General features: G+C 45.1%; 1 protein-coding gene across 3 annotated transcripts in view; it reads right to left on the bottom strand.

The window, feature by feature from the left end:
* Positions 1-648: 648 nt before the first annotated feature.
* GAK (cyclin G associated kinase) overlaps positions 649-26680 on the bottom strand; it is a 71760-nt gene continuing 45728 nt past the window's right edge. The window contains exons 17-28 of one of the 3 annotated variants that reach the window (XM_083419467.1): positions 26533-26650; positions 25934-26013; positions 24104-24297; positions 23767-23922; positions 22118-22609; positions 18142-18312; positions 9966-10103; positions 8977-9096; positions 7636-7875; positions 6759-6907; positions 5072-5248; positions 649-1403 (exon numbers count right to left, since the gene is read on the bottom strand). In XM_083419467.1, the coding sequence (XP_083275593.1) occupies positions 1302-1403; positions 5072-5248; positions 6759-6907; positions 7636-7875; positions 8977-9096; positions 9966-10103; positions 18142-18312; positions 22118-22609; positions 23767-23922; positions 24104-24297; positions 25934-26013; positions 26533-26650 (2137 nt within the window). In that variant the 3' untranslated portion in view covers positions 649-1301. The remainder of the gene's footprint in view (positions 1404-5071; positions 5249-6758; positions 6908-7635; positions 7876-8976; positions 9097-9965; positions 10104-18141; positions 18313-22117; positions 22610-23766; positions 23923-24103; positions 24298-25933; positions 26014-26532; positions 26651-26680) is intronic. The other 2 variants (XM_083419468.1, XM_083419469.1) reach the window with 2 other exon arrangements.

The raw sequence follows: 26680 nt of genomic DNA, 5'->3' as shown, positions 1-26680 counted from the left end.
TCTTCATTTTATAGGCGAGACCAATCACCGGGCAAATAGCTTATTTTCCTTTACCATAGAACTAGCCAGTATATTCAGGGATATGTCAAGGCTTCAAGACAGTACGTAGATCATCATCCTGATGTTTGATCCACACGCATGAAATTGCAGAATCAACAGGCTTCCAAACACGGGAAGGGAAGTTGTCCCAGGTTGGCAAAAAGTGCACACACACCTTTCCAATGCAGCTACGTGATGCAACACATACTCTGTTCAGCCTATCAAAAGCAAAAAAAGGAAACCACTGGGCTCACATTTCAAGTCTCAGCCTATGCGTCAACCTACCAACTTAACAATTCAATTATGCCAACAAAAGGCACATATACCATCAAGGAGAGCAGAAGACAATTCAAATATATATAATTTCAAACAAACATTTTGGAATAAATATTTAAACAGTCTTGCCTCAAAGGAGATCATAATAAATAAGACAAGACCATGCAATCCTTAAATTAAAGCCAAACTCTGCTTCCATCTTTACATATATATTATTTTTTTTTGGGGGGGGGGGACCACAAACACATCAAAGATTCATTCGTGTCTTTTCTTCCCCACCAATGCGACCGTTTTGGCTAAGCTACTGTTGATGCAGTGTAAGGAACGCAGGTGTTGTCAGAAAAAAATGTTTTAATTATTTACAGAATGATTACCGGAATGATTACATGAAATACCAAAGAAAAATGTACACCTCGCACAGAAACCAGAAAAGAGATGCTGAGCAAACTCACAGCTGATAAGGTAAACTAAAGCACTTTGAATAAGGCAAACATGTAAATTTAAAAAGGGGAAAACAAAAACAAAAAAACAACCAAGACAAATCATAAAGACTACATAGAGGGGGGAAGAGAAATGCAAACTGAGGTTGGGTGTTTCCTCAAACGAAGGGAACACAAAAACACACACACACAAAAGGGATTTGAAATGGATGATGCTTCCCACAGAAAATCTTGCCCACGCTAGCCGCCATCATTAAAATTACACGTGTGTTCAAACCCTCTCTCAGATGGCTTGGAACTTTCCACTCTCAGGGCACCACCTTCCGAGTGTTGATGGACCCAAAGTGCCATCTGTGCGCTGTGTCCTACAAGACACACCCCGTTTGTGAGAGTGTATAGATTCAAAGTGTGCAAGAACCGGGAAGCGTTCCCTGCCCCCCTCCCCTCCTCGATCCAAGGAGGCGACACTAGAACAGCACTCGGAAGATTCGGTTTTTGCTGCAAATACATTTTGAAATCCACCCCCGCTTTCAAAAAGGGAGCATCTTAGAAAAGTGATTTTGATCCTTGGTTTTCAAATTCTGACCACGCGTCGCTCAGTTCCATGAAGATCATTTTGGCGTATTGTTCGTAAGGTTGCCCCGTGGCCTGCAAGGAAGCAAAACAGAGCAGGAGTTACAAGAAACGTGGGTGTTTTCACTCCAAACATGAGCTGAGCAAGAATCCTGTGTTGCTGCCAACACAGCAATTCTGCAGCCAGGATGCAAATGTACGAACAGTCCACCCCTTCCCAGACTTGGGAGTGTCTGGTCAGAAGTCTTGGCATGGAAGATAGCAAAACACCTTGCCTGCCTCTTCTGCATCAATTGCTAGGCTTAGAATCATAGAGTTATGAAATTGTAAAGAAGGGACTGCGGGGTCATCTAGTCCAACCCCCTGCAAGGCAGGAATCTGTTGCCCAACATGGGGCTCGAACCCACAACCCTAAGAATGAGCTACAGAGTGAGCTATCCCAACAGAAAGGCTCCACGTAATCCTTCCACCTCCAACTGAACATTCTCAAGAGTCAAGTGACAGTTGCCTGTAACAGCTGCAGTAAAGGAAAGCAGACCCCCCCTGCCCCCCCCCGCCGGAAAAGGGCTGCCTCTGAAGACAGTTTGGAAACTTCAGCTGGTGCAGAATTCAGCGGCCAGGTTGCTCACTGAAGGAACACGGTTTGAGCATATTACACCAATCCTGGTCCAACTGCACTGGTTACCAATTAGTTTCCGAGCCCCATTCAAAGTGCTGGTTTTGACCTATAAAGCCTTAAACAGCCCAGGACCGCAATACCTCAAGGACCGCAGCTTCCCATATGAAACTACCTAGACCCTGAGATCATCTTCTGAGGCCCTCCTTCGTGTGCCTCCCTCCTTGAGAGGTCCGGAAGGTGGCAACACCAAAAGGGGCCTTCTCTGCAGTGGCTCCCTGTCTGTGGAATGCTCTCCCCAGGGAAGTTCGCCTGGCGCCTTCATTATACACCTTTAGGCGCCAGGCAAAAACGTTCCTTTTAAACCAGGCCTTGGGTTGATCTGTTTGACATCCTATGCCCTTTAAAAATGTGGCTCCTTTGCAAGGGGGGGGTTGTTATTGGGTTTTTGTTTTTATTCTGATTATATAAGTTGTGGGTTTTTCTGCGAACCGCCCTGAGACCTCCGGGTATAGGGCAGTATAAAGGTAAAGGGACCCCTGACCATTAGGTCCAGTTGTGAGCGACTCTGGGGTTGTGGTGCTCATCTCGCTTTATTGACCGAGGGAGCCGGCGTACGGCTTCCAGGTCATGTGGCCAGCATGTCTAAGCCCCCTCTAGCGAACCAGAGCAGAGCACAGAAACCCCGTTTACCTTCCCGCTGGAGTGGTACCTATTTATCTACTTGCACTTTGAGGTGCTTTCGAACTGCTAGGTGGGCAGGAGCAGGGACCGAGCAACGGGAGCTCACCCCATCGTGGGGATTCGAACTGCCGACCTTCTGATTGGCAAGTCCTAGGCTCTGTGGTTTAACCCACAGCGCCACCCGCGTCCCTTATAGGGCAGTATATAAACTCAATAAACAACAACAACAACAACATTACAGAGGGAAACAATAACACACCTTATCTAACCAGCTCAAGCTGTTGCTTGCTATGAGGTAGAGATGTTGTGGAGACAATATGCCAGCCTCATGTTTAAGCACTTGCACTGTCGCCATAGGCAACCAGAAATGCCATGCAGTTCCAAGGCAGGCTGGCGGAGGAGGAACAGCGCTCTCCAGTCCTTCTCTTGTGCCCGGCACAACAAGAAGCCAGGCAGCCAGGAGGAGGGGACTCTCCTCTAAATCCAGCATAGGGATGCAGCTAGCTGCTGCTACAAGCCCCCTTGCAGGCTTATATCTATTTACTTGCAGGCTGGTAATGTTTAGGGCAGTGTTTCTCAAACTTGGCTTCCCATGTCAGTTTGCATTTCTTAGTGTAGAAGGTATTGATCTGATGTGTAGAGATCTTTCCTATTCTACTTAATCCAAGAGGGTTCTGGAAGCTTCTCTGCATGAAAGAAACAAGCAGGAGGTTCATGATGTTTGGGTTAGTCCTTCAGAGAAGCTGAGCACAGCTGGCTTTAACTGGTTCTCTTATCTCTTCTGACAAGGTCATGCTAACTATAAAAGAAAGGCCAGAAAGAGCCTGGGTTTCACTTTCTCTTTCTATCTCTTTACTTTCTGGTGTGGTGTTCTGTACATAGCATGCTATATAAGGTTTAGTCTTATACGTTATTGTAAGTTTAAGTTAAGTCTGCTGCAACTGGATTTCTTATGGACATTGCCAATCCTGAACGTATTGGATTTGTGACCATTATGCTCATTTGCCTTCAGCAGCAGTAAAGATTTACTGATGAAATACAATTGCCTCTGGTCTATTTTTGGGAATCCTGCAACGTGTTTAAGTTTTTACTCTGCTAACGATACCTTGGAATCTGCTCTGGTTCAATATTGAGCAGAATTTCGTGACATCCCAGCTGTTGCTGGACTGCAACTCCCAACATCCTCGGGATCACTGGTCCTGCTAGTTAAGGATGATGGGATTTGTAGTCCAACAACAGTTGGGAAACCAAGTTAGTGGCTTATCCACAAAGCTTCTGTAAGCTGCTGAGTGTGCTGCCACAGAGCGGATTCAGGAATTGTGCCCAGCTATAATGGACGCTGTGCAAAGGCCGTCTCACGTGTGTTACAAGCGACACACACAGAGGCCAATTCCTATTTCTGAGTTTATTTATTTTTTTAAAATGTTACATACCACTTTTCATAAACTGCAGAGAGGTAAATGAAACCTCTATGAAGCTTACAGAGAACAGGAAACAGATATGGACAGTGCCAGAAGAAGAAGAAGAAGAAGAAGAAGAAGAAGAAGAAGAAGAAGAAGAAGAAGAAGAAGGTAAAAGCAATTCCTAGAAAGACTGCACATTATTAGATCACAGCTTCCTTAAGGAAGCTTTTGTTGCTGCTATTTAATAAACTTATTAGAACAAAGTCCCTCAAAATGACTTACAACAATAAACAATACATATTAAAACTGGTATAAATCAAAACAGAGGAAACTCTAAAAATCATTCATATTTTTAAAAAGGCGGTACCAAAACATTCCACCCACTGAAGGGAGTCACAGATAATTATATGCCAAAACGCCTGGCAGAAAGGAAATGTTTTTGTCTGGCATCTGCAGGCAAGTAATTATGGTGCCAGATGAGGTTCCATGAGGGCAGCATTCCACAAGCTGAAAGCAGGTAACCCGGATACCCTTGTAGGAGTTGGAGGGAAGTACCTAACTTACTCAGGCTCAGAGCCTTCCTTGCTGGTAAGGCCCATCTCCCTGCAGTTCCCCGCTCTGGCTAAGAGATGGCAACAGCAGCACATTTAGCATCCCTCTGGCCGCCAGTTCTAAGACCCATGGCTGGCTCAGGTCCTGAAATGTTTGTTGTGCTGTATGTTCCATTGTGTATTTCTTTGGACCTCTGCAATGCCTCCTACAGGCTCTGGTTGAGCTGTTCTAGGTAGGAAGTACCTACCTAGTGGATCACAGAATCAGAGAGTTGGAAGGGACCCTGAAGATCATCTCATCCAACCCCCTGCACTGAAGGAATATGCAGCTGTCCCTTATGGGGATCGAACCTGCGACCTTGGCATTATCAGCACCACGCTCTAGGCAACTGAGCTACGCAGCTTGTGCAGGGAGCACCCAGCACCTGGAATTTACCCTTAGGAATATAGCAGTAATCTGGCACTAGCAGTTTGTCAAGAAGCACGTACCTTATCTGGATGTACAACAAGCACGGCCTTCCTATAGTACTTCTTTACTTGATCTGGGGTAACCAGGTCAGCCATGCCGACCTGCTTCCATTTGGTCTCGCCTTCCCAAAGCACAGTGTGAAGAGTAGATAATAAAGCTCTTATATTCCTCTCTTTTCCATCAATCCAATCTAGAATCTGGAGAGAGAGAGAGAGAGAGAAGTTCAAACACAAGTATTGTGTTATTTTATGCACAGTGACTCGCTGTTATTTTGATTTGATTCCAGTTTAGAAATTATTTATTGTAACTGTTAAGAGTGAATTTCAGTTTAATTTTTACTTGATGATATTTAATTTTATTGTGTACCACGGTATTCTAATGGATCGCTGAATACTACTTTATCTGATATAAATCGTTTAAAGTTACGTTTTTAGTATGACATTTCTGTATCGCATCAGGTTGTTATAAGGTGTGTGATCTTTGTTGTTTCTTCGGCTTGTAAACTGCCTTGCGTATAGTAAAATAGAAAGGCAGTGTACAAATTAAAAGTGAAATGAAATGAACAAGTAGTATAGGACTTTGGCTCAAACAAGCCATCCCAAACTCCTCTACCTGTTCACTTCCAACAGAAGAGAGGGGTCTATTCATGCAGAGGAATGCAGCCACAGAAATTTCTGTCCCTTCCCCTAAAAGAAAACCCTCAATAAAGCACAAATGAAGAAGCCCTCTCTAGCAGCAGCCCTGGATGTGTATGGGGGTGGAATTATGTGTGTATGTATGTATACAGGTACGCATGCATGCATCTTCTATCAGTCCTGCTACTCCCTAAAGCGCAGGAGGTCTTGTACATCCCTGCTCCGTATCATCTTGCTTGTTGCCTCAAACTCAAACCCAAGTTGCCTCAAACTCAAAACCAAGTTGTGGAAAACTTCTGAAGCCAAGTGATATGCCTCCAAACCACTGCTTCACCAGGTCCAGTACAGATGCTCTCTCTCCCACTGTAAGGTGTCTTTCGCACCTTAAGGTCTTTTAAAGACCTTTTAAAAAACTCTTTTTAACGGGAGATTCCAGGGACCTTTTGAAAGCCAAGCATGTACGCTCTGCCACAGCCCCACTTAGGGCCAAATCCAGGAGGCTCATTTGATTTGCATCCCAAGCTCAAAGGAGGCCTCAGGTTTTAGCCACTTGGCATTTGATAAACTTTGCGACTCACTTTTATGCGCACCAGACCAAAACGTGACACGCACACTTGGCTTACAGCTGCAAAATCAGGCTAGTCAAATGCATGACTTGGTAAAAGGCACATCATCATCATCATCATTATTATTATTTTGATTACGTGTTAATGTATTTTGTTGCATTAAAGAGTTTACAATTTTCACAAATATTATTAAAAAGTATGCCAGTTCTGATGGCACAAGATCAGACTGCAGCCTCTCTGGTCTGCTAATTATATAAACAACCCCACCCTTGTTTGGTGCCTTATTTTGTTTTCACAGATCCTCATTTTTTATTTTTATCATGGGCTAGGGGCTTCCGGGAGGGCCTGGCCCGCACTTTCCCCTCTCAACCAACAGCCATGCATCCTCCAGGGACGGCCCTCCTCCAGATTTATGCTTCAACTTCCCCCACTTAGATGGCCCACCGCTGTTTTTCCAAACACCGGAAGTTGCAGGATGAGAACTATTTGGTATAAGAACAGCCAACCTTTAGTTTCAGAGGGTCCATATCTTTAGACATTTCTTGCTTTCTCATCTCAGCAATGGTCTTTGGTCCTTTTCTGTCGGTTTTAGCTGCAAACCCTTGATTCGACAAAAGATCCTCAAAATCGTTTTCTGAAACTTTGGGTTTTTGTCCTAGCAAATGAGATAAAAAGGATTAGGCTCCCAGTTCACTGGTAAGTGGCACAGAAGTCGTAAATCATATATATGTACAAGAAGCCACATGCATCATGCTTAAATTTCATCCAAACCCTATCACCTGGGAAAGTGTGGGATCACACTGTTACTCAGAAGCAAATGTAATCTTCTGCAAAGGGGCTTTACAGACCAAAGAAGCGGTTAGATCAATAAAATTATCTTTTCTCCAAGGTATATAATGGATTATGATGATTTTGCTGCACACTGATGGTATATTTTTGCTGCTGTTTAATTTGGGTTTGCTATCTAGGCTATTGTATGGCTTCTGTTGTAATGCACTGTTCTTTTTTTCTGATTCATGCCACACTTTATGGTTTCAGATTTTGTATGTCACTTTGGAGACTCTTGTATGCCAAGCAACTAATACCGCATTTTTCGCTCTATAAGACGCACCAGACCACAAGACGCACCTAGTTTTTGGAGGAGGAAAACAAGAAAAAAAATATTCTGAATCTCAGAAGCCAGAACAGCAAGAGGGATCGCTGCGCAGTGAAAGCAGCAATCCCTCTTGCTGTTCTGGCTTCTGTGATAGCTGCGCAGCCTGCATTCGCCCCATAAGACGCACACACATTTCCCCTTACTTTTTAGGAGGGGAAAAGTGAGTCTTATAGAGCAAAAAATACGGTACATGCAAAAAATCATCATCATCGGGTAGAGGAACATACCAAAGCCAGGCGCCCTGATGCCTCTCTCTTCTCGTCCTCCAATGACACTGAAATTCACAGTGTAGTTGGCTTTCGGCTGCGCGCTCGGCTTAGCTTGTTCTGGCGCCTTTGGCTGTGCCTGGGGTTGCCATGATGTGCTAGCAGGTTGCGTTTTGCTTGCCTGCCATTGGTTCCCTGCTTTCTGAGAGGGAGTGGACTTTGGAGCAAAACTGCCGGTTGAGAATCCGCCGCTGGAAGCCCCTGGAAAGCAAGGATCAGTTTTTTGCTTTTTAATTTAAAAAGATATTCCATTTGTTTAAACCTATGAAAACAAGCACACCAGCATCTTCTGTGGAAAGGACGGGGAGCCTGTGGTCCTCGCAACGTTGGACTACAACTCCCATCATCCCTCAGCATTGACCGTGGAAACTGAAGCCCAACAATATTTGGAAGGCCGCAAGTTCCCCAACCTTGCCTTGTAGCTAGTCATGGAGTGGTTCCTGAATGCATCCCTCGCTCCCCAGCATTACTCCCAAAGATGGCCATAACTTATTTACAAGCAACCAAATTCAGATGCCAGGATGCAAATCTTATGGCATGATGCTGCTTGGTTTCAGCTTTCTGCCTAGATCTCTCAGATTCATGGGTGGCGCTGTGGGTTAAACCACAGAGCCTAGGACTTGCCGATCAGAAGGTCGGCGGTTCGAATCCCCGCGACAGGGTGAGCTCCCATTGCTTGGTCCCTGTTCCTGCCAACCTAGCAGTTCGAAAACACGTCAAAGTGCAAGTAGATAAATAGGTACCGCTCCGGCGGGAAGGTAAATGGCGTTTCCGTGCGCTGCTCTGGTTCGCCAGAAGCGGCTTAGTCATGCTGGCCACATGACCCGGAAGCTGTATGCTGGCTCCCTCGGTCAATAAAGCGAGATGAGTGCCGCAACCCCAGTGTCGGTCACGACAGGACCTAATGGTCAGGGGTCCCTTCACCTTTACTTTTAAAAATGGCACGAACTAAAAACGTCACAAGTTTAAAGGGCTTTGGGTGCCTTGTACAAAAAGCCTACAAACACCAAACGTGACAGCTAACACTCAGATCTGAACTTGTTATCTGCATAGCTGGTTTGAGGAGCGATGAGAGGGAAAGCCCCACAGCATAGAGGGGTATCCCGCAGAGGTGCCCATGTAAACTGAACAAAAACCAAACACCAAACAAAGTAAGCAAGGACTCTTGTATTGAAATGACTACATTTTTATTTTACAGACCTGCTCCAGCATTTTAACTACATTATCCACCCTGAATGTACAGGATAAAACACACTCTACTGCAACTCTGTTCTTCCTTTTATTGGTCACTTAAACACTTACCTGGAAGGCCGGTTCTCAGGTTAGCAAGGTCAGCAAAAGGGTCAAAGTTCTGTGATTTTGCTTGACTGAATGAAAGGCCTGAAGTGGCATTTGTGGGTCCTCCTGCCGTAAAAGCCGGGCCTATGTAATAAGACACAATTATTACTCTCTACAAAATATCACATGGGTGGCTGCAAATACTGCTGTGCCGCACTATTCAGCATTCTTCTCAATCAATGGATGAAATATGCTTCTGTTCATTCCTTACGACTGACACTTTCGCATGCTATGATCTGTATATGTGTGTATATACATACATGCATACATACACACATACATACATATATATATGGCTTTTTATTTAACAATGCAGAAGGGCTTGGGAATTTTGATCTTGCCTGCTCTAATCTTTATCAAATTAAGAAAGTTTACATTTTGCTGTTGATTGTTATAATTGTGCTTTTTACATCAATTCACACACTCACCTAAAACAATCTCCAGTCCCAGGTGAATATGACTGCTAAAAAAGAATGCTAGGCTGTGCCTTGTGAATGCTGTCAACATTCAGTTAATGCTTTAGAAGGAATAAGGCAGGGACAGCTGCATTGCTAACCACAGTTATTAGGCTGTCTGTCAGTATGCTTTTTATTATGCTTATATTACATTTCTATCACTGATGTTCTGCAATGTGTTTTTAATGTTGTACACCGCCCTGGGAACTTTTGATAAAGGGGGGGAAATATAAATTGAATAAATAATAATAATAATAATAATAATAATAATAATAATAATAATAATAATCTGCCTTGCAGTGTGAGCTGGGAGAGACTCCTGGCTGACAGCCCCTGCTACTCTGTGTAATGGGCTTGGTATAAAGCAGCTTCCTATGTTATTTGATAAAAATCCAAGACTATTCCGTGACCGAGTGTTTCACATACACACAATGTTTCGGAAGCTCTGCGTATACCGCCAGCTGCCAAATAAAAGGAAGCAACTCCCTTGCACGATACCTTCCAAAGTGGACTTCTTCGGTGGTGCGGGCGCCGCAGTGCTAATTGCCGGGGCATCTGCCCAGGAATCCCAGCCGCCGAGAAGGTCAGGCTGGCTTGTGGAGGAAGCCATTTTAGGTGGGTCTGGTGTCAAATTCCCTAGAGGGATGCAAACCAAAATTCAGGGGTAAGGTAAAAGCAGGCAGGTAACGCTGCATAATCTTAACAAGGAATACAGATTCAAATGCAGCAATTATACTGGATTTTTTTATTATTATTATCTCTTAGAAATCAATTAGAGTTTGTTAACACACACAGTCTGTTCCAGCAGAGCTCTTTTTATGACATTATAAACAATAACTTGGGGTCACCCAAATGGCTTGGCAACAGCTTCAGAGCAGATAAAATACAGGTCTTCTTCACATGTGTAACTTAACTTATGGAATTCAGTACAGTGGAACCCAAACACTGCAAACCCGGAAGCAAGTGTTCTGGTTTGTGAACTTTTTTTGGAAGCCCAACATGCTCCTTTTTGAGTGTTACGCTTCTGATTTGAGTGCCACACTACCGTTTCAAGTGTTACGTTGAGGTCTGTCTGTTTTTACTATTTATTTTGCGGTTTTGCTTTTGCAGCTCTTTTGTTTTGTGTCTGTGTCTGTGTGGAACCCAGTTCAGCTACTGATTGATTGATTATGTGACTGCAGTGCATTGCTTATTGCTTTCATTTTGTGGATCAGTGGTCTCGTTAGATAGTAAAATTCATGTTAAACTGGTGTTTTAGGGGTTGTTTTTAAAAGTCTGGAACGGATTAATCCATTTTGCATTACTTTCTATGGGAAAGCACGCCTTGGTTTTGGAACACTTTGGTTTTGGAACGGACTTCCGGAACCAAGGTACCACTGTACTTCAAGGTGGAACGGACTTCCGGAACCAAGATACCACTGTACTTCAAGGTGAAGAACCCCACCACTAGCTTAGATGACTAAAAACAAACTTCTCATTCATCAATTTGTCTGTTACCTGCTATTTGGCCATAGAACCCAAAGAGACCCTGTCTGCAGAGAAGCAATATGCCACTGAGTAACCAATAAGCTCTCAAACCTGGAAGAAATGTGGTTGTCCACCATTTGTCTAGACCAGGGTTTTCCAAACTTGGGTCTCTTGCTGTTTTTGGACTACAGGTCCCATCATCCCTGACCATTGGTCCTGCCAGCTGGGGATGGTGGGACTTGTAGTCCAAAAACAGCTGGAGACCCAAGTTTGGGAAACCCTGGTTTAGATGAAGGTTTGAGCTGATCCAGCTCAAAAGGATCTTATATTGCGCTCTGAAATGCAACATGAGCTGTAAACCGGCCATTCTAGCACAAACATTTTGTCATATAACTCAAGGAGATTACATACAACCAGATATTTATTCTTCTCCAGAATCTGATAGTATGGAAACAGAACTATAAGCTATAGTAGCTGGCACCCAGCTGAAAACAGACTAGCCGTTAATGTTAACATATGCTTTCTTTCTTTAATTTAAAAAAGTCTCACCTACAGAAGATTTGCTTTGCAATGCGAAATATTTATCCAAATTTCAGCTACCATCTGCGATCACCTAATCAAAATAATTTGTTGCACTTTTCAAATAATTGAATTGCAGCTGCAGCTGAGTCCATAGCTGCACTCAAAATAGTACTAGCTAAATCGGTACGTTGATTGTGGCTCCGTTCTAAAATTATTTACTGGACATTCATCTGATACAGAAGCACTAAAGCATAGCCTACAGGGCTATAGATCTAGATCCCATAACTAACAAACTTCCTCTTCCCTGCACATCTCTATCATTGCAAGAAATGAAAGCTATTAACACAGGTCATTGGTGTAGCTAAGCAGGTGTCCCAGAGGCCTTGTTGCTCTGTGTGTCCAGCTAAAAATTATCTCTGGACAACCAAGACACAGGCTAGAGTGTCACAGCTCTGATCAGCAAGGAGCTTATGCAGGTGGCGCTGTGGGTTAAACCACAGAGCCTAGGACTTGCCAATCAGAAGGTCGGCGGTTCGAATACTCGCGACAGGGTGAGCTCCCGTTGCTCGGTCCCTGCTCCTGCCAACCTAGCAGTTCAAAAGCACGTCAAAGTGCAAGTAGATCAATAGGTACTGCTCCGGCGGGAAGGTAAACGATGTTTCCGTGCACTGCTCTGGTTCGCCAGAAGCGGCTTAGTCATGCTGGCCACATGACCCGGAAGCTGTATGCCGGCTCCTTCGGCCAATAAAGCGAGATGAGCGCCGCAACCCCAGAGCCGGCCACAACTGGACCCAATGGTCAGGGGTCCGTTTACCTTTACCTTATCCATGCCACTACAGGAGATTGTGCTTAACATAGGAATTTGCCTTACACCTAGTCAGAGCTTTGGTCCATGAAGCTCAGTACTGTCTAGACTGACTGGTGGTGGCTCTAGCTTCAGGCAGGAACTGGAGACACCAGAGACTGAACCTGGAAACTTCAGCACGCAAGGCAGATGTGCCAGCAATTTGCTGCGGTCCCTTCTCTGCCGGCGACTAAAGATTACATTGAGTCCTAAAGTGATCACAAGAGTAGCACTTAGCCACTAAAAGTTAGAGTTGTCTGTAGCCAAGGAGGGAGGCATCTCAGGTAGAAGGCTTTAACCTGCTTTATAGCAGGGGCAGTTATAGAAACTCAGGTATATAAGCTAAGGGCCAAATGGCTCCTTAAAGCAAGGTTGCAGTCACCAAAATGGAATGTCTAGTTGCCATTTTGGGTAAGATGGCTCTAAAGTCTTATTTTTCAAATGATGGGCGGACTGTGATTCTCAGTTAAACATCTGGCTAGTTCAGATGATAACCTTGAGCTAGGTGAAGAGCTTTGAGAACTTAAAGAAGAACAGTCACCTTATCTAGGGACAGTCCACATATATACAGTGGTACCTCGGGTTACATACGCTTCAGGTTACATATACTCTTGAGTTTACTCAGAGTATGACTAATATTGGATACAATCCTATATTAAACAGCTAATTGAGTTCCACTTTCTATTATCAGAGTTGAATAACTTTTACAGTCGTACCTCAGGTTACACACGCTTCAGGTTACAGACTCCGCTAACCCAGAAATAGTACCTCGGGTTAAGAACTTTGCTTCAGGATGAGAACAGAAATTGCGCTCTGGCGGTGTGGCAGCGGCGGGAGGCCCCATTAGTGAAGTGGTGCTTCAGATTAAGAACAGTTTCAGATTAAGAACGGACCTCTGGAATGAATTAAGTACTTAACCCGAGGTACCACTGTATTGGCATATTGCTATTCCAACTTCTTTTTCTTAATGGCAATTGCTCAGGCTGCACAGAAAAAGCATTTTGGCTCCTGAAATCCATTCCAACTGTGCAGATAAAATATAACTGATAGAATTCTACAGGATGGGGCACTTGTGTGTGAAAACAGTCCAGAGCCAATGATCCCAAGACATGCACCTCCAGATGGCAGAGATGTCAGGCACCATCCTGGCATCCATGAATCCTCACTTGGTCACAAGTGGTCGGTCGCAAGGTACAAAATGTGCCTGGCACCTGGCTAATTTCGAACACTGGGCAAGGTGGGCACACATCAGGCTTTACAGAACACAATTCAACATGTTGCTTACTCCTGCTCGTGATGAAATGTTTAGTACAGTGGTACCTCAGGTTAAGTACTTAATTCGTTCTGGAAGTCCGTACTTAACCTGAAACTGTTCTTAACCTGAAGCACCACTTTAGCTAATGGGGCCTCCTGCTGCTGCCGTGCCGCCAGAGCACGATTTCTGTTCTCATCCTGAAGCAAAGTTCTTAACCTGAAGCACTATTTCTGGGTTAGCGGAGTCTGTAACCTGAAGCGTATGTAACCTGAAACGTATGTAACCCAAGGTACCACTGTAACTTGCACCCAAAACTTATTAAGCTTATGTCAAGTATTTATTTGGAGCACGGATATCACAACTACTGTTCACTGTTAAAATGGGTATGTATACAGAGATCATTTAAGAAAAGACACTGAGCATTACATTTATGCTGTAAGCCCCAATAACAGAAATCTCTGTCGCCGCTGTACTAACAGATCTCCAGCAAAGCCTTAAGACAACTGTGCTCAGAAGATCTTTTAATTCTCTAATTAAAGACGACAACCAGGATGTCCTGAGGAGGAAGACACGGGTTCAGCATGACATAAGATTTAAGCCTGTCTAAGACTGATACACATACTATCGCTTTGCAATTCAGCCACCGCCATCTAGAAGAGGTATGATGGTTCCATTTAAGATTTGTCTCCTTGTGTTCACCACCTTAGGACCTCTTATGCAGGACCACAAATTTGGTGGCTAGTCTTTCTAGAGAACGCAACACTGAGGAGTCTGGGACTGTTCCAACTTTGGAAAAGACAATATTGAGGTAGATGGAATAAGGGTCTGTCTCAACATAAGGCAACTGTAGATATATGAATTAATAAGAAATGAATGGGGAAGAATTCTGTACATGACCATTCAGTATGCATGTAGGCCAACACAACAGAGAATGTAAATGCACTTGACAACATATGCAGAGAATCTTGTAGATTGGGCAATATGTATAAGTCTCCAAATGGTATTAAAGAAATGCTAATTCAGTTTAGGGATTTCATGCATTGCCCAGTCAATGAGAATTTCCATTATAACGCGCACACTTCACACTGCAACTCCTATTAATCACATATTTTGTGATTTAAAAAGGACAACAGTACTAGTAAATCATAATACAACAACACCAAACAGACTAAACAAAAACAGTCGCCAGAACAATTTCACAGAAAACCACAGTAAGTTATTTTCAGAAGCTGGGAATGGAAAACATGTAGGTCTTGAAACAAGATCATAAGAGCAACTTGACAATGTGAAAACCTTGGTTTCACTATCAGCCAAGGAGATAACTTGTGCTGGAATGGTGCACTGAGGCATGAATAGATGACCGCTTCAGTAATGGCTTTTTAAGTTTGCTTAATTCATGCATTGCCTTGGTCCCGTCAGAATGGCCCATGAAACAGAAACCCGGCTTACGTCAAATTGAACAACTTGCCCATCTAGCTCAGGGACTGCCAATGTTGTGCTCTTGAGGCCTTCTCGCTGGTAAGACATCTGAGGGCAGCCCTGTATAAGGAAGCTTTTTAATGTTTAATGTTTTACTATGTTTTTATATATGTTGGAAGCTGCCCAGAGTGGCGAGGGCAACCCAGTCAGATGGGGGGGGGGGGGTTTACAAATAATAAATTGTTGTTGTTGTTGTTAAGTTCAGAACCAGACAGAAGCAACCTATGTCCCAACAATTCCCTGTTCCATGCTTTCAAAGCTGAAAAGGGGTGCGCTCCCTCTCAAGTTTCTCACGCCTTGCGGGAATGTTGAGGTTGCAAGTGGGCACTCTTGTAATGCTTGGGTCTTCTGCAAAGGTGACATCTGGTTTTACGCAACAAGGCTGCACCCTGGACCAGGGCTGGATTTAGGTTTGATGAGGCCATTAAGCTACTGAAGGTAATGGGTCCCTTTATACGTCCAGCTGTCTTTTGCAACAACAAACTGTCGCTGTTTTTTTGTGTTGAATATATGCTATATGGTAAGTTATGGACCTAACAGGAATCTAAAGCCATTTGCACATAACAAATGGGAACCTACACAACACAAAATGCTGTTGCTGTATGTCAGGGGTTTTTTATCTTATATTTTGGAAATGTACATCCAGTTTTTTTTTCCTTTAAATTTTTTGGGGGGGCCCAAGAGAGTGGGGCCCTAAGCTATAGTTTGTTTAGCTTATACATAAACATAGCTGTCAACTTTTCCCTTTTCTTGCAAGGAATCCTATTCGGAATAAGGGAATTTCCCTTTAAAAAAGTGAAACGTTGGCAGCTATGTACGTAAATCTGGCACTGCCCTCGACCAAAGCTGCCTCCAGCTTCCTCATTTGGTTGATCAAAGCTCTCCAGCCTCAAGTCTCCACAAGGAGGTTGTGGGGAGGAGAACTGGCATCCCTACTCCTGCTTCCAAAGTGACAGAAGGAGGAGATCCTCTCCTCCTCCAAGCCAGGTTTCCCCCCTCCCCCCCCAATTTTTTCCTCTTCCTGTGTCGGCGCCTGTCAACCTAAGCATGATCCCAACGATGCTCACGACAACCACAGAGGTCACTGCCCAACGTGCCAGCAAATCTCATTCGGTGACCCACAGCTGATAATTTTAGAAAGCCTCTGTGCATCTTTATCTAAGTTACAAAAGCGGATGCTATTTGTGTGCCATTAAGTCGACAGAGAGCTCTCTTCCTGATTCCACAAGCAGCTATTTTTAGGTTTAATCAGGAGAGAAGCCTGAACAACAAATGTGCGCGTACTTCTTCTAAGAGTTCAGAGTTGTTACAAATAGGAGATCAGGGTTATTTTACACATCCTGTTAACACCCACACATGCAAGCCTTCAGCTAGGGCTTTTTTTGTGTGTTGAGCGGCATTGATGTTGTGCTCCAACACAGAGACACTATCCCACATCATTTTCGCACACAACAGGATTCTGATAAATCAGTAAGGAAAGGGGTGGAAATAGCTGCAACCTGGTCTCTCATTTCCCTGTGCCTATGGTGGAAACACACATGCGTATAGTAAAAAGCAATTGCAAAGTCGGCCCAGTGGCTCCAACTTGCAGTTTTCTCCACTTTCCTTAAATGAGCTGGGGGGGGGATGCATTTTCTTAGCACAGAAGAAAATGAAAGTCCTCCTGTGTGCAGCGGGCATTTGATCAGATCTGTGTACAGTGCACTGAATTCATAGCATTCTTGCTGATTTGATTAAAACCAAGTGCCTATGCCATAATTGCCACAGGTGTCTGCATTCAATTCTTCGGGGTTGTCTTTTAATCAGAATGAAAAGAAGACAGAGGAATTCAAAATGGGATGCAAACAGGTACAAGTCTGCAGACAATTGGTTTTTTAATATTACGGCATAGTTATTTATGTTTGCCTTTATGATTTCAGAGCTCTAAAGCTCTGCATTTATGTATCTCCACCTCCTTTCCCTTTTTCAGCCTAAAGGAACTGTTTTGCCAAACAATTACAGTGGTACCTCAGGTTAAGTACTTAATTCATTCCGGAGGTCCGTTCTTAACCTGAAACTGTTCTTAACCTGAAGCACCACTTTAGCTAATGGGGTCTCCTGCTGCCACTGCGCTGCCGGAGCACAATTTCTGTTCTCATCCTGAAGCAAAGTTCTTAACCTGAAGCACTATTTCTGGGTTAGCGGACTCTGTAACCTGAAGCATATGTAACCTGAAGCGTATGTAACCCGAGGTACCACTGTAATAATTACCACTGCTAGTTCTCAAGTATTTGATTTCAAATCTAAGTTAGCTGAACTTAAGTTCCAGGTCCAAGTCAACTAATTTAGGCTGTAATCCCAATTCCTGGGAGTAAATCCTGCTGAATTCAATAGGCCTTACTTCTGAGTAGATATGGTTGGGGCTGCGCTGTTAGTCGGGACCCAGCCATTATCTTCTAGCTTGCTTTATTTAAACTGAAAAAAGTGCTATCAGACTTCCTACACCATACAGAAGATAGTACTTAAATTATTAGCTCCTAGTTAAAGGGATATGCAATCTGTAAGTCCCAGGCAGTACAAAATGTTGTTACAAGACACAAATGGTTAAGGATGGCAGCACATAGAGAGTGTTGAAAATCAACAAGCCGATTTGTTATATCATTCTAGAAGCTGAAATGAACTTCTGCAGCTAGTGGCCATTTTCATGCCTTAATGTTAACTCAAAGCATGGAATAAGTTTGGCCACAATTTCACAGTTAAGTGTGTGACAGTTTGTATAGCAACATACACTGTTAACTCCCAGAATATTGGCTGGAGTACAGTGGCAGGTGGAATACTTATGGGGGTTTAGTAATTTTGAAATGCGATGTGCTGGGAACCCAATTTCAACTATCTTCACCCAAAAGGAGCTTGTAAAAAGGTAAATCAGCAAAACTTTAGCTATGTTACAGGGGAAAAGATAAACATACACCTGCGACACAAAGCTTGTTAAAATAGCAACACCACCGAGTCGATCCGTTAGACATTAATCCACCTTGACTAATCTGAGTGGAGCATGTCACTCAACAGGCTATGGGACTGTCGGGGGAAGCGGGGGATTGAGGAAGCCACATCAAACATGCACTTACCTAAATTAAGGAAGTCTGTGCTAGAGGAAGGTGGTGGTGCGCTGTGTGTGGAAGGAAATGTACCAGGTGCGGTTGGTTCATTCGGACTAAGGAAGTCACCAAATAGATCGGGGCCACTAAGAGTCGGATTGTCAGAACCCGAGGAGACTGTGAATGGGTCAAACGGGTCAGCTGGAGACAAAACACAGCATTATTGGCGTTACTTGAGATACTTCCAAGGCATCCGATGAAAAAGAAGAAGTCATGGGCAATATGAGAAGGCGGCACACAAAACTATTTAGGGTATCTTGCTTCCAAGCACACTGGCACAACTCTGCCCTCTGCCACCCACCCCGTCACTGGGGTTTAGACGCTATTGCACAACACAAGGATTTCTGCCAATCACCAACAGGAAGAACGACAATCTGCTGCCTGTAAAGTCCCCCCTTTTCTCCCTATGAAGAAAAAACAAAGCAAACCCTACGACGTCAAGTCAACCACGCAAGCCCAGTAACAATTCCACCCAAGCAAATCAAGTTGCAAACTGAAGTTAGTGGAAAGTTTTTCAAGCTGGCAGATTCCCCTAGCAGAAACAGTTACCCAAGTGGACTTGCTACCCCTAATAGGAACATTTAAAAAGCCATACTGTACCAGTCTGCACAATGGAAGGCATTGCTGATCTTTTTTTCCCCTTTCCTTTTAATTTTTTTTTTTAAAGAGCAGTGACTGCAAAGGCTGTGAAATAAACGGAAGGATGCCAAAAAGGCAGCCTCCAGCCGGAAGGTCTTTCACTGAGCACTGTCAAGCAGCAGCTAATTGGAGCTGCTCAGAGGACAGTATTTATAGTTATCAGGGAGTGGCAAGCAATGGCCAGCAGGGAGCCTGGCTGACACTCTTACCTTGCCACAGGGCTGTATTCACAGGCCAAGACACTTTTAGAGCCCGGCCGGTTCTGACACACCCACCCGTCGAAGCTAGAGCTCAACAGAGTCCATTCTGAATGCGACCACGGAAAAGGAATCTGCCCGTTTTAGGGAACACCTCCCCATCCCACCAGCTCTTTATTTCCGATGCAAGCAGGTAGTTAAAGCTACCGCCCCTGGCACCGCTAGTTTTCATCACGCTTCAACAGGAATTCAATAATGAGCAAGCGAATTCTCAGAGCCAGCTGAGGCCCCGCGTGCAATCCCCTATCTGGAAGCACTCAAAACAATCACAGCACTGTTGCTCTCTCCTGCGACGTCAAGATGTATATTAACAAGCAATGGAACAAGATGCTTTCCCAAAGTGGGTTTTTTTGTCCTCCTCTGGGAGTGGTCATATGACAAAACCATGCTGCTCTTGCCTTCCACAACCTGCCTCCACGCCCTAGTGTTAAGGAAGTATTTCAATGTTACAACTGCGTTTCCAGCAATTGGAAGACCCAATAATTAACATTTATGATCACAGAATCAGAGAGCTGGAAGAGACCATGAAAGTCATCAAGTCCACCCCTCTGCAATGCAGAAATACTTTTGCCCAGCATGGGGCTCAAACCCACGACTCTGAGATTAAGAGTCTCATGCTCTACCAAATGCTCTACTTTTAAAAAAGTAAATGGTCTCTTGAACAGAATACACCACATATTAAATTCCGCATGAAAATAAATCATTCTAAAGTAGGGGGTCCATTCCCCCCCGCTTCCTCCCAGCGCACAACCTCTATGCCAGGCATGGCCAAACTCGGCCCTCCAGATGTTTTGGGACTACAACTCCCATCATCCCTAGGTAACAGGACCAGTGGTCAGGGATGATAGGAACTGTAGTCCCAAAACATCTGGAGGGCCGAGTTTGGCCGTGCCTGCTCTAGGCATTTAATCCAAGTGGATGCTTCTTGTTTCAAGGAATCATTCAGAATCCAGAAAGCAGATCAGCTTATTAGATGGCCAACAGCCAAACTGCAAGTCACAGCTCACTGCTGAGTTTTGGGAGCCTCTGGAAGTGTGGCCAGTCCCAAACAAATTATTTAACTCCACCGGAGAGACTGCCTAGCAAAAAGTGTGTGCTGATTTTGTACTCATTTTACACTACGGCCAGCTAAGAGCCATTCTGCTGCAAAGTTCTGATTTGTAACTTTTTAATCTTCATTGGGACGCGGGTGGCGCTGTGGGTTAGAGCCTCAGTGCCTAGGGCTTGCCGATCGAAAGGTCGGCGGTTCGAATCCCCGCGGCGGGATGCGCTCCCGTTGCTCGGTCCCAGCGCCTGCCGACCTAGCAGTTCGAAAGCACTCTTAAGTGCAAGTAGATAAATAGGGACCGCTTACTAGCGGGAAGGTAAACGGCGTTTCCGTGTGCGGCTCTGGCTCGCCAGAGCAGCGATGTCACGCTGGCCACGTGACCCAGAAGTATCTTCGGACAGCGCTGGCCCTTGGCCTCTTTGAGTGAGATGGGCGCACAACCCTAGAGTCTGTCAAGACTGGCCCGTACGGGCAGGGGTACCTTTACCTTTACCTTTAATCTTCATTGAAGAAATGAGAGGAAAAGACTACCAGTGGGGCTTATACCCCTAATTGGTACACTCTAATGTCAGATGCAATCTGCTTCTAAATACTAGTTGCTGGAAATTGCTTCTGCACTCAGGTCCTGCTTTGTGGGCTTCCCAGAGGCACCTGGTTGGCCACTTTGAGAAGACGATGCTGAATAAGACTTGACCACTGGCCTCAGGGGCTTCCTGGGGGGTTTTGACACCTGAGCAAAACATTCTGCTGCTCCCCTTTGCGAGGGCAAACTCCATAAGGCCAGGGAGACTACAGGGAGACCAGCACCCTTTGGGGTACGGCTTGAGATGACCGCCTCACCCTGCCTCATGGGCTGGCAGGCTTGACTGGCCTGATCCAGAAGGCTCTTTCTGTGTTTCCTATGGGAGGAACTTTGAGGCTCACAAGCACCTTCCCCAATGCCCATTACTCTGCGAAGAAGGCAACAGCTGAATCAGACTGCACTGTGGTTTACTGGCACGTGAGATTGCCTCGATCCTGTAATTCGCCCTTCTCCTTTGGAGACAGATCATGGCATCTGCAAGATTATTATCATTATTAATTAAATGTGCATACTGCCCTTTATCCATAGATCTCAGGACAGTTCACAACATAAAAATACAATATAAAAAACACAAAGGACATGATAAAAACAAGAACAAAAAAAACCCACAAACCAATAATCCTCTCCCCCCCCCCCCCCCACAAATATCTTTAAAAGCGGTATAAGATTTTAGTCAGCCAAAGGCCTGGTTGAAGAGGAATGTTTTTGTCTGGCACCTAAAAATAGATAATGAAGAGGGAAAGCATTTCACAAGTGGGAAGCCACGGCAGAAAAGGCCCATTCTCATGCTGCCACCCTCTGGGCCTCTCGCGGAGGAGGCACATGAAGAAGGGCCTCAGAGGATGATCTCAGGGTCCGGGCAGGTTCATATGGAGAGGCTTAGTTTGCAGTTCTGAGCTGTTTAAGGCTTTATAGGTCAAAACCAGCACTTTGAATTGGGCCTGGAAACTGAATGGCAGCCACTGCAGCTGGGCCAAGATCAGTGTAATATGCTCAAACTGTCTTGCCCCATAGAGCAACCCAGCCACAGGATTTTGCACCATCTGAAGTTTCCGAACCGTCTTCAGAGGCAACCCCACGTGTAATGAATGCACTGTAGTAATCTAACCTAGAGATTACCAGAGCATAGACGACACAAGCTAGGCTATCCCTGATGACACCAAGGCGCAGCTGGGTCACCAGCCGGAGCTGATGAAAGCCCAAGCCACTCAAATGTTCCAGAGCTCAGCTAGGGCTTTGACAAGAGTGCCAGCCGGAAACCCACCAGAGCCACCTGGAAACCTATCTAAAAATTAAAGTAAAAGTGCTCTACAGTTCTCAACAGTCCGTGTCTGCGGACTTACTGTGGACACTTCTAGGATGGCAGTGGACCCAGCCGCTCATCAGAATTTCAGTGAAAGGAAAGGCCCAGTTACGTACCTGCAGAAGAAGAGGTGGCTCCCGTTGAGGGGGCACTACTCTGGTGGGGATGCGTGGAGGGCTGTGGTTGGCCACCAAAGAAGAATTCTGCTCCTCCTCCTAGAAGGTCCGCGGTAGAGTCTTCCGAACTCTCTGGGGCACCGCCAACAAACAGTTCGCTCAGCAAGTCTGCGTTGCTGGAGGAGCTCTTCATCTCTGAAGGAGGCTGCAGCAGCTCTGGGGGAGCTTCTGAATCCAGCCCAAGCAAGTCAACGCTGTCTTCTGTGGGAGTCTCTTCCGGCTGACCAGTGGGAGTGTCAAAATCAGCTTCAAACAGCGGCTCGCCGTCTTCTTTTTCCAGGGCGTGTTTCACCATTTCCTCAACTGGTCTGACCTCACTGGGAAAGGCAGCAAATTCCTCGTCGGAAGGTTCGCTGTCGTCCCTTTCCTCCACCAACCGAGGTCTCTCTTTGGGGAAGGGTCCCTCAGGCGCCACTTCGGGACTTTTGCCTTCTGTTGGGTGAAGAGAAGGACATGACACCTACTTGCAACAGGTTTACTGTAACGGTGCTATTCCACCAGTCTGCAACAACTTTTATTGCATGAATGGAGTAAGGCGGGGATGAGAAACCTTTGCTCCACCAATGGACATGTTCCTTTGGGGCTAACCCATCAAAGGCTACATGATGGTGGTGGGAAGAGCAAGAGTCAAAATCTGGTAAGGCCATTTTCCCTTCCTTGCCATAAGTGTGCCATAAAGCCAAGGACCACGTAAAATTCAGCCAAGTGCCAAAGGCATGGGCAGCCAAGGTCCCAACCCGCATTCCTCAAATGGGCTTGATGCCAAACCCTAGTGCTGTGGACCTCAGTCACTCCATAGCTCTCCTTTTGCTTCTGCATTGGCAACCATGATGGGGAGAGGAGACTGGCTATCACACAGGGCCTCTAATCGCTGGCATTTATGGCGCAGGAACACATTGTTTCAGGACACGGGCCTAATGGCAAGACAGCAGCTCTGGAAGCCCGTTATCCACCAAAACCCACAGGAACCCCAGAAAGCGAAATTGTTACTCTCTAGTGAAGGAAGCTAAGAGAAATCCTGACTTTTATTTGCTGGGGAATATTCCTTTGAAACTCCCCCCGCTCCCGAGTCCTCCTACAAACACTCAAATTTCACGGTAGGATGGAGGGATTTTAATCACTATCATTCCAGATCCTTTGCATAGAAATGATGGAAGACTGAGCTGCCCACAAATTGGACCTGTCTGAACGCTGCAATTCTGAAGGAGCAGGGCTTTTTTGTGGGATTTGGACAATTTCACACAGAAGGACCCTTCCGCTTGGGGGGGGGGGAGGGAATTGAGGTCCATCCAGAAAGGAGAAAGGAACACAGGTGGACAACACCACCACCCTGAGACCCCTATATCAACATAGGGTCCTTGGGGACAACCTCTTACTTGGTAGCTGGTCAGCATTGCAGACTTCAGCTTTTCTCAGCCCAGAATTTTTTTTTTTTATTTTACTTTTGTGGGACTTGAGTACACAGAGGTTGAACACACTGATGTCAAGATGACTACTGTAGGAAGCAGGCCTAGAGCAAGGCTGGTGGCAAGCAACAGACAGCACAGGAGCAACCAGAGAAGTGCTATGAAGCCACTGGTTTGCCCTACCTTGCCAGTCCAGTGTGTGGAAGAAATCTGCCTCTGCACTGCCGCTCGGTGGGGAGTCCGACTCCATGGGAGCACCTTCTGGAGATGATTCTGACTTGGAGGCTTCTGCTTCATACTGGGCAGTTGACCCCGGTTGTCTAGGTAGCTCAGGCTTACCTAACAGGCAAAAAAGTTCAAATGCATTAGAACCTGCCACCTGTTAAGGAGATGGAAGAAATGAAAGCTTGTGGTAAAAACAAAGCAATGGGGTGGGGCAGGCAGATAAATCCCCCCACAATATGAAACGGAAGCCTTTGAAATTGCTCAAACACAAAACCGGACGCATTTTTCTCATTACCAAATTTTGTTAATATTTCTTGCTGCTCTTCCCGGCTGGAGAAAAGGATCTTGGGATTTAGACCCTTGGTGTTCAAGTTATCCCAGGGGGCTCGCTCAGTGCTGGGCCTGTCCCGAGGCTCTACTTCAACTTCCAGATTCACTTGGAACAAGTCCGGATATTTCTCTTGAATGTCACATGCATCCAGATCGTACCTGCAGCAATTTTACACAAGTTGACGATGGCAATGAATTAGACCACAATCCACAGGGAAGGTATTCTGTGAAAGCCACAGTGAAGCCAATGCGATACAAATTCAATCAATCAATTGTATAAAGTCAAAGGCCTTTACAATGTACAGCAAATGATAATATCTAGGGGACTCGGGTAGCGCTGTGGTCTAAACGACTGAACCTAGGGCTTGCCGATCGGAAGGTCAGCGGTTCGAATCCCTGCGACAGGGTGAGCTCCTGTTGCTCGGTCCCAGCTGCTGCCAACCTAGCAGTTCGAAATAACGTCAAAGTGCAAGTATATAAATAGGTACTGCTTCAGTAGGAAGGTAAACGGTGTTTCCGTGCACTGCTCTGGTTTTGCCAGAAGCGGCTTAGTCATGCTGGCCACATGACCCAGAAAAACTGTCTGCGGACAAACGTCGGCTCCCTCGGCCAGTAAAGCGAGATGAGCACTGCAACCCCAGAGTCATTCACAACTGGACTTAACTTTCAGGGGTCCTTTACCTTTTTTAACATATCTAGAGCGGAGCTTCTTAGCTGCCAGAGCTAACTTGGCTACCAGATTTGTCATCTGGATATTTTTATCGGCTAGGAACTCAACTGTCACCTCCTGGGGGACTGGTCTGAGAGACAGTCAAAATCAGATGATAAAAAAATTTCTCTGGCATTGACAAAGCAGCAGGTTATGCATGACACCCTCAACCTGATTGCATCCATAAATGCACCTGCGTTCTATAGGGGGAATTCCCAGGTATCTCCCCTCTAAATACGCTGAGGGTACCTGTTGGAACCTTAGTCCAACAAATGCCCTAGGCAGCTGCAGGGGAGTCAGTGTCTCAAGGTAATGGGGCCTTGAGCGGTTCATCTTGATTTGGGGGTACTAAATAGAATAACAGGCAGCCATAATGGATGCTCTATCTTGGTTGTCCTGATCAAAGATCCAATTTCTTAGGTCACATGGACTGATACAAACTCGCCTTACCCACCCATGCGTTTGGTTATTATGCTCGACAATCATCAACGTGGGTCAGTGCCAACTTGTAGCAGCTCATGAATAATTTGTAGAGCCCCAAATGCAGAGTTTCCACAGGTTTACCCACTTAACCCATGTTTGGAGTTGTCAGAAGCAACAAACAGCTCTGGTGGAGAGACTCTGCACACAGGATGGAAAAGGGCTGAGCCATGCAATCTGCGGCCTGAGGCTGAACCCTTCATTCCAGTTCACATTACAATGCTGTGATAGCTCAGAGACAAAGTACAGTGGTACCTCAGCTTACAAACACCTCAGGTTACAAACACTTTGGAACTTTACCTCAGGATGAGAACAGAAATCGCATGGCGGTGGCATGGCGGCAGCAGGAGGCCCCATTAGCTAAAGTGGTACCTCAGGTTAAGAACAGTTTCAGGTTAAGAACGGACCTCCGGAACGAATTAAGTTTGTAGCCAGAGGTACTACCATACACAGCTAAAGAAGAGTGTTAAAGAGAAAACTACAGTTTAAAACACACACACACACACACACACACACACGACTGCAAAACTACTTCTACAGTTAAAGTGGGAGTACTTGTTGTCATTACGCTGGGGAAAGTTATCACCAAACAGGTTATCAACGTACTTTGCAAATTTCACAGTAGTGGCATTCCGCGGGACAAATCCTGTATGAAACTGGATCTGGAACATCTTCATTGATGCCATCTTGCAAAGCAATACAAAGAAAGAAAGAAAAGGACAGGACATGATTTCTGTCTTTGTGATGAATTTTAAGTTGTTCTCATTCTCTGTATGTTTTTTAATAAAAAAAACCACAACATTTTATGAACACCACATACAAATTCTGAACATTGAGCGGTATCTAAATATCTAAAATTAATTAAACAAATAAGATATAAGAGAAATAATGTGAAATGAAGCAATTAATGTCATGCAGTATCATGCACTGCATCAGAGATATTCCCTGCCTGCTGATATTAGTGACTTTGGCCAGTGAAATCCCTTTGTTACTTCTATAATTTATTAAAAGCATGTGCAGCATTGTCTCCTCTTCTGCTTTTCCAGATGTAGGGCAGCTATAATCAGTCTTGTCCAGCCATGTGGGCAAATGCATTGCCCGAAATAGGAATTGGGTGCTATGGCAAGTAAAAATATCCCTCAAGAACCCCAGCAGAGTTCCGTACCAAAATTAAAATAAAATACAGTTCTATCTTTTCAGCTTACCTTGGCTTGGAGTCTCCCACCCAAAGTGGACCTGGCATGATAGATAACAATGAGAACATCTCCTTGGACTGTTATGCCTAACGGGATCAAAGCTTTGCCGTCTTCCATCTTAAAATCCCTAAAGGAGAGGGAGAAAAACCAGGCATCG

Source organism: Podarcis tiliguerta (genome assembly GCF_965153285.1).
Source record: "Podarcis tiliguerta genome assembly, chromosome: 17".
NCBI classification, from domain to species: Eukaryota; Metazoa; Chordata; class Lepidosauria; order Squamata; family Lacertidae; genus Podarcis; species Podarcis tiliguerta.
This window is presented reverse-complemented; position numbering and strand designations above follow the sequence as displayed.